This window comes from Camarhynchus parvulus, chromosome 2 (genome assembly GCF_901933205.1).
Source record: "Camarhynchus parvulus chromosome 2, STF_HiC, whole genome shotgun sequence".
Taxonomy (NCBI): Eukaryota; Metazoa; Chordata; class Aves; order Passeriformes; family Thraupidae; genus Camarhynchus; species Camarhynchus parvulus.
Genome location: NC_044572.1, coordinates 98,530,996 through 98,539,649, shown reverse-complemented (window position 1 = coordinate 98,539,649; position 8,654 = coordinate 98,530,996). Strand labels below are relative to the sequence as shown.

Below are 8,654 nucleotides of genomic sequence, written 5' to 3'. Positions count from 1 at the left end.
AGTTTAACAGCTCTTGGGCCCCTGGGGGAATTCACATCCATCTTGGGGAGCCCAGGCTCCTGGCATGATACACTGCTCCATCCATTTCTGCGCTGAAATCTCTATTCTAGCAAGGGGCACAGAACACAGCTGTTTATTTGTTCAATTGTTTTAACACAAATTATTTAAATATATTTTCTATTAGTGGCATGGTGGGTTTGACTGTATGTTCTCTAAGTTTTATAACAGTGGGGTTCTTATTTCTGAAAAAGTCCCAGCAAAGCTGAATATGAGAAAAAAATGCTTACCGCAGTAATAAACCTCCCACTTCAATAATAGTCTTTTCTCCTCTTTTGAAGTACTATTGTAGGATGAACTTATTGTCAGTGTACTAGGAACAACAAAGAAAACAAAGGAAAGGAGCATGTCTGGTCCATTTTCCCCCTTTAATATTATAGAGAGCTCATAATGAATTTCAGATCAGAATCCCTGTTCCGTTAGAAAGAGAGAGGAAGGCCACTAGATGGTGGTAAAAACCCAAGCCTTTGCTATGAGATCTGTGGAAAGAGAAGTCCAGAGGGGCAAAGAAGGGGAGGAGGAGCCACAGTTTGAGTACTGAAGTCATTATTGCTTGGAGTCTATAAAAAGGCAGTTGCACAGTAAGTAATTTATACGTGGTCAGCTTTGACTCTATGGATTTACTAATTCCTTTCCCTCTATATTTTTTCATCTTTTGCCACCAAGGAGTCCCCAGCCCCAGATGTCAGGGGGGCTGAAACCTCGGCTCTCTGAAGGAAACATTGCAGACGAGGAAAAGCAGCTGAAGGAGCAGCTCTGGTAAATAGGTACAGTAAATTCCTGATTGCAAATAAAAAGTGGCTTTTTGAAACTGAAAATTGCTTAGCATGATATGCTTTGAATTTGTATTTGCAACAAGTCACTGACAACCCGCTCTAAATATTCCCTTTATTAAAAATGTGATGACTTACAACTTTCCCTAAATATTGTCATTACCAGAAAACCATTGAATAAAATATTCTGGATTTGGAAGAGAAAACTCCTTTTACAATAGAAAGCTACTCACACCAATTCTGTAACCTTAGTGTGTCCTGAAATGTATGGATTTGCCTTGGTTAGGTGTTTAATGCCATGCTTTTAAATGAGCATGTTAACACTGCACAGATAAGCTGTTTATAATATAGTTCATGCCAAATTAAATGTACAAAGGTCAGGAAAACATTTAAACCTTTTACTGAAAATGTTCAATCCTTTATTGTGTCAATAATAGAAACTTCTCTATATTGCATTCAAGCGAGTGGTTTCTGCTGGATGTAATGCTACATCCTCCTGCATTTCTGGGGTCTGAGAGCTGGGACTGGGAAAACTGGTTTTTGTTTGCTTTTCAGCAGAATTTCTAGGACATTCTGGGGCAGTACACCAGGGAACCAGATAGAATAAACAAAACTATGAATGAAGAATGCAGGAATCTTTTCATCAGTTTGTGATTTTAATTTCCCAGTAAGGATAGGTAGAAAATCTCTGAGCCAACAAAAGTTTAATTTAGAATCAGGGAAGGAATGTGGTATGGAAGAGGTGGGACATGTACAAGCCAAATTAAATAGAAATGCCTGGTATTTATGTTGTCAACTTCTGCCTGTAATCTTCATGCTGTATTTTTTTTTAGGCAGGATCTTCTGTCTTTTGGAAAATGCATTTACCACACTCCTTGGCAAGCCCTTCAGAAGGAACAGAATGTGTTAACTCCCAGAGATGAACACATCCTCTCAATTCAATGTTTCTGAACTAAACCTGAGTGCCTTCGGTAGCAACTTTACTGTGCCTACTGCGAAGAGCAAGTCATCGCCATGTGAGCAAGTGGTCATCTCAGCTGAGGTGTTCCTAACTCTGGGCATTGTAAGCCTCCTTGAAAACATACTAGTTATATGTGCAATAGTTAAGAACAAGAACTTGCACTCACCCATGTATTTTTTTGTTTGCAGTTTAGCAGTGGCTGACATGCTGGTTAGTGTGTCTAATGCTTGGGAGACCATAACCATATACTTAATAAACAATAGACACATCATCATGGAAGATGCCTTTGTCCGTCATATAGACAATGTCTTTGATTCCATGATCTGCATATCTGTGGTGGCTTCCATGTGCAGTTTGCTGGCTATAGCAGTAGACAGATATATCACTATCTTCTATGCCCTGCGTTATCACAACATCATGACAGTGAAAAGATCGGGGCTCATTATTGCATGCATCTGGACCTTTTGCACAGGCTGTGGTATTATCTTCATTCTTTATTATGAATCAACTTACGTGGTCATTTGTCTCATCACTATGTTTTTTACCATGTTGTTCCTCATGGTCTCACTGTACATCCACATGTTCCTCCTGGCTCGTACTCACGTAAAGAAAATTGCTGCTTTGCCTGGGTACAACTCTGTCCGTCAAAGAACCAGCATGAAAGGAGCCATCACTCTGACTATGCTTCTTGGCATCTTCATTGTTTGCTGGGCTCCATTCTTCCTTCATCTCATCCTGATGATCTCCTGCCCTCAAAACCTCTACTGTGTTTGCTTCATGTCTCACTTCAACATGTACCTCATTCTCATTATGTGCAACTCGGTGATCGACCCCTTGATCTACGCCTTTCGTAGCCAGGAAATGAGGAAGACCTTCAAAGAGATAATTTGTTGCTATAGCCTGAGAATGCTCTGTGGGTTATCAAACAAGTATTAAGATAACAAAACCAAACCAGGGAAGAGACTGGAAAGGCAACATCTTCCTGCATCCTGTAAATCTGGTGAAATGCCTGCAGAACATTTTCTCCATTCAGCTGTCATGATTCCCACAGCAATCAGAAACCCTTTTTAAACATGTGATTTTACATTTCCCTCCACACACCTCTCTCATGCTGGTTGTTGGAGCTACTCAGTGCATCTGTATTATTGGGATAAAGGATATTTTGAATCTCATTTACTCTATTGAAGATTGGAATTTATAAGAGGATTATACAGGGAAAACCTTATTTTTATTTCTGCTAAATGCAATGAATGAGTTCTGCCATGTGAACGAACCCACCAGCCTCTCAATTTGTGTTTCTTTTGGTGTTATTTGTCTCTCTAGATATAAAAAAATAATAAAAATTTATCTCTCTAGATAAAAACAAGCATGGCTTATTTTGATGCCCATAACTAACATGGAAGTTTTTTGCTATTTCCTTCTGAAGATATAAAATGAGAGGAGTAGTTCCAATTATCAAGCTCCACATACCTTGGTCAGCATTTATGATCAATATACATGCACATATCAGCAGTCTTGTATTCCAGTCATGACTGTTACTGTCAATAAAATTTGTATTGTGTAAGATGCCAATGTTTCCACGAGATTTTCCAGGCTGGATACAGCACTTTGTCATATATGACTATATATGTTCAAATCACTGTGAAGCAAGATGTACCACAAGGGGATTTTAAGGCTGAATATGAAGACTGAGCTGATTCTAGTTTGTCTGTTTTCTTCATTTGCCAGGGCTAGGGAAGCAAAGGGAACACAGCCTGTAGATATTCGTGTAATATTTTGTGGAGATGGAAAGATTGAGAGGCTGCCTTTCTATACACATTAGAAAAGCCTTTTGGATGTGAAGAGCTTGTGTAACTGTAGATAGCATCTTTCAAGATGGGAGAGACAAAACAAGTTTGATAATCAAAAGGCACAGCAGGCAATGGCAAAAAAGGATTTCAAAACATCAGGTATATGTAGCTATAACAGAGTCCTGACTTTTGTCCCCAAACAATTTTCCTCTTAGTTGAGAGGATCCTAAGCTGAAACCCTCATGCCTTTTGTGCGAATAGTTTGCATGTAGTCATGTTTTCATAAACCTGCTGTTCTGCAACAGCTGTGTAATGTGCAAAATACTGGGCTTACAAAAGAGGGAGGAACTTTGGTATTTCTTGATGACCATGAATGGTGCATATCTTTTAAGTTATGGAAAGATTCCAAGTGGTGTTAAACTACTGACTAGGTAGCTGAATATATCTTGAAAAAATTAACTCTTACTTCTGAAATCTGGAAGAATAATGCTTGTTATACTTGGTTTATACTTGCTGTAAAACTCTTGTTAATCAGTAGACAGTTTATGATTTATTCCATGAGTGTTAGGTTATACTTTCAAGGTGAAATTTCTGATTGGGTTTTAGGAAATTTATTTGCCATGAGGGTGGTCCAATGTGTGAACAGGTGCTCCATGGTTGTGCAAAATCCACCTTAGAGATATTTAGAACTTGACATGGCCCTGAAAAATCTGCACTAAGTTGAAAGCTGACTAACTTTGAAGTTGGCCCTGCTTTGAATCACCAGGAGCAGATTACCTCCACAGGTGTCTTCCAACCCAAATTATTCCGTGATTCTATGACACAGTTTGCGTATTATGATAAAATTATATTTTTGCCCTTCTAATTTTATCTCTTGTATAAGAAAAATTGGAAAGTATTCCCCTGTACACACTTAGAGCCTACTCTATGTCTTCATTTGCTTAGGAGGTTTCTGACAGAAATAAGGTGCACCTTTAGCACCAGAGTTATACATTTTGTCTGCTTAAAATTTACTATTCCTCCAGCTCACATATATTTCCCTCTGACATGAGTGGTAATGTTATTCTCAGTGGAGATCTCTTATTATGGTGACTGATATACTGGTTATCAGTGCACTAGGGGCTAGAGTCTTCCTTCAGCTATATCTGAAAATGGGATTTCAGAGAATGCTGGAGGTTAGTAGTGAGAATCTTACCTTGTTTCAGCCCGTCTCTTAATCCTACCCATAAATAGCCTCTAAATGTTGGCTCTTGCAACTATGAATGTAAATGACAAAAGGAAACAGTTCCACTGCATAGTGAAAGGCACCAGCTGATGTAAATAAATCATTAAATCTTCACTGGGTATTCAAAATAAGACAGTTTTGTACATAACTGTAAATCAACTGAGGGGAAACAAAAACTGTAATAGCTTTAGGTATTTTCTTGAACTGTATATTACTCTTTTTTGTTTTGTTTGAAGTGTGTTTGATGTATAAACACAGACATATGAAGAAACTATTAAACTGGATTGGTGGAAACTCCCACATTTCTGGTTATTCATTTTAATATTTCTGCTACATTATTCACAGAGGGAATATAGCATTACAGACTTTCACATCTCATTTAAACAGATGCCTTCTTAAGAAACATTCTGAATGAGAGTTACAGACTCATACAGTGTATTTACATTCATACCTATGTTCCCCTGGGTGTCAACACCACATCTTCATTATAAGCTTTACAGGTGGGGAGCTGAAACAACTTAAAAGTGAAATGAAAGTATTTTCAAAACAGCCTAGAATATTTCCTGCAAAACAGGTTGTTTACACTCTAGTAATGAATATAAAATACATATCTCTGGGAGACCATGACAAGCTTTAACATGTTTCTTTCTCCAGTTCAGCTGCAGAATAAAAGGAACATTTAGCAGAGCCAGTCACTTCTGTCAGAGCCTGGAAAACACTAAGTGTTGTGATCAACTGGGACGACCCAGCATTGTGTAAGCAGGAAATTTGCCGTCACAGGACAACCGTGGAAAATTAGTTGCTATACTGTCATTGCACCATGACCCTGCAGTTAATGACACTACTCTTCCTTATCCAGCCAGACATTTACGGTTTAGCTTTAGTCACTGCAAAAAGAAAGCTCAAATCACGCTATTTCTGCCCCAAAGCACCAAAGCTAATTTTTAGTGCTCACTGTTGCTTTGATGACAGAACATTTCACTGCGTCTAACTCACGTGCCACGATTTAAAAGTTCTTAATAAGCAAGTATTCTGATCTCCCTCCTGTCACAGGTGGGATCAACTTCTATAAAGTCATCTACATTTAAAGCAGATTAGTATCAGGGGGAATATTAAAAGAAAAAATCTGAATACTTTCTCCATGCCAAGGCCACGATAAGGTTCTAGGAAGTACTACTTTCCCAAAGAGCCTTAGCGTCTCCTGTAACATAAAATGGTTATAATTGCACGGAGCAACAAAATTGCCTCTTTGGGGAAGAAGTTGGTCCTGGGCTTCAGGATCCTGCTCCCCAAATGGGCACAAATCTGTCACAAAAAGCTCTAATTATTGAGTAACAGCACCACTGAGTCTGGGCTAGGAGGGATGATTTTTTTCAAATCTACAATCTACAGGTGTAGATTCCCTTTGTGGAACCAGTGACCAGCAGTCCAATAACATAGTGTGGAACCCTTTTGAGAGTGGGTTGCACATTCATTCCCACCTCTTAGGCTTATCCCCTCAGAAAATCTTCTCAGAGTGTCTCTCTGGAGATTGGAGTTGCATTTTTTGTGGATCAAATAAGCGCAAAATAAGTGCAGAAAGCATAGGACTTTCCTACACACACAAACTTTAGGAAAGCAGAAAAGGTTTAAAATCTTTGGGAAAACAGCTCCCTCACACAGTCTGCTCTCTGAAATCTTCTGGGACTCTGTTTTACTCCAAAGTCTTGTTGTGGATTCTCCTGCCTATTTTTCAATAAATGCTTCCTCTGTTGCTCATCAGCTTCTTGCACAGAAGACCAACTCGTGGTGACCACTGCTGCATTCAGGAATTGCAAAGAATGGTCCCAGTCTTCAGATGTGCTGGTTTTCAAGTACAGTGCCCTTCCTGTTGGGCAGGTGAAGAGGATTTGGGAACATGGATGGGGAAATGGGGATCCTCACATGGGGGACAGAAAGTCATGAAGTGTATGTGTACACCTAAATACATGTTTACACCAATTTTTACTTCCAAATATAAAATACAAGCACAGATGACATCAACAGATGAAATGTATCTGAAAACATATAGTTCCTTTTCCTCTAACCTTTCTGCTTTTTGTTATTTGTTACACTGCTTTCCAATCTGTGGTGTGTTTTTCATGTATTTCCTCTCCCTGTGAACAAATCAGCAACAGTCAAAATCTGAAGTAGAAGAAAAAAACCTCAAGTACTTTTTACATCTTGAGGTTTTGTAAATTATAGTGGATTAGTGTGACAGAACAGAGTTCCCCTCACACCAGTTAAACTAAAGATCTGGGAAATTTGTCAGATTCTTATGGTTTAAGCATTATTCCCGCAACAGTTTCTTTTTGAGCAGCTTGCCTAAAAAAGCCCTAAGAATGCATGACTAGCTGTGCTGAGCAAGGAGCGAAGCGTTTTCATCAAAACAAAGGGCAACTCTTTAGGGACATTATGTAAAGTCTGGACTTGTGTCTAGCAATCCTCTGGAATGCCAGCAGAGCTCCCAGGAAGCTGTGGTTTAGGGACTTCTCGGGCAGGAAGTTATATTTTCAGATTTGTGACCAATAGCTCTAAATGAATGGGTGTTACACAAATTTACCTAATCACTCTTGGATCTCTCTATTTTAATCTGCAACATCACAAGTTAGATATATTGAGTGGAAAAATGATTTTTTTCTCTTATAAAACATCTACTTGTAAGTTTTCTTCAATGCCCTACAGTCCTTATGTTGCAAAGAAAAGAAGTAATTAGTCCCCATTCATTTCCCTTGTGACATTCATTATCCTACTCCCCTATATTCTTCTATAAATTTTATCTTTGCCAGCTAAGAACCCTGACCCATTTAATCTCTACTGGTATCTTCATACATTGTTGTTATTATGTTGTTTTCCTAGACCTATTATATTGTTTTGGGCTCAGAGGGGACCAGATAAGCATATGATAATCCAGATCTAGATGGAAACTACATTTCCACAGTGCCAGATGCTGCTGCCTCTTTTGTTGTCTCTGCAGTATGTAACAATATACTTTCATTTCGTACAACACACTCTATAATTTGGAAAATTTCAAGATCTCTAAAATGCTCATGGGAACAAATGATGTCTGTCCTCTAAATAAGCTTTCATTTTTGATGGTAAGGACGTGCAAAACTTACGTCAAAAACACATTGCTTAGGGATGTTTCTGGACCAAGTACATGCCTTGGCCGTGTCCTATATCTGTAGCAGAACTCATCTGCTGGACATAGCCTTCATTTCCCTACCACTGATGGAATGGAAGCCTGGCCACAGAGACTGGAAGGGCCTTGTGTCCCAGCTGTGCTCTGCCTGGCTGAGGATCAGGGATCTCAAGTTCAGACACACACTTCTCCTGGAGGCTCATAATTTCCTTGAGAAGGATGGTAAGCATGTAATTTGCACAGCTACCCCCCTTCCTTTCAATTAGGCTGGTTTTACATCTGATTAAAGCACTATGAGAAATGGAAGGATCAGCTTTGTATGCTGGCTCCAGATGATTTTCAAAGGCATCACATGAACTTTTTTGATGCTCTGTTGCATAAATGCCTTAATTAACAGTGACAAAACAAAAACCCACAACAAAATGGGATTAATTTTTCTCTTTAGTTTGCCAGTTTTTTAACAGGACACAATTGGTTTTGGCAGGCAATAAGTAAAGTTGCCCATGAAATAGCTTTTTCATTGTTATTTTTCAAGAAAATATTGTGCCTACTTCACCTACCCTGAAAATATGACCATAATAGTAACTATCATCCTTGTATAATACCTTTTCTTTGCTCTGAACTTCTTTCTTATAAGCTTTGCATGGTTTTTGAGTCAGAATGCAAGTCCCTGAAATTCTACATCCCC

At 38.8% G+C, this 8,654-nt stretch overlaps 1 protein-coding gene across 1 annotated transcript; it reads left to right on the top strand.

Annotated features, from left to right (window-relative positions):
- The first annotated feature begins 620 nt into the window (after positions 1-620).
- MC5R (melanocortin 5 receptor) lies at positions 621-5,098 on the top strand. The gene is made up of 2 exons (XM_030971391.1): positions 621-824; positions 1,664-5,098. The coding sequence occupies exon 2, from the start codon at positions 1,750-1,752 to the stop codon at positions 2,725-2,727; it is 978 nt and encodes a 325-aa protein (XP_030827251.1). The 5' UTR covers positions 621-824; positions 1,664-1,749; the 3' UTR covers positions 2,728-5,098.
- Positions 5,099-8,654: the final 3,556 nt, after the last annotated feature.

Bases quoted from the DNA above. Each gene is read 5' to 3' on its own strand.
- MC5R (XM_030971391.1), top strand. From the start codon at position 1,750: ATGAACACATCCTCTCAATTCAATGTTTCTGAACTAAACCTGAGTGCC.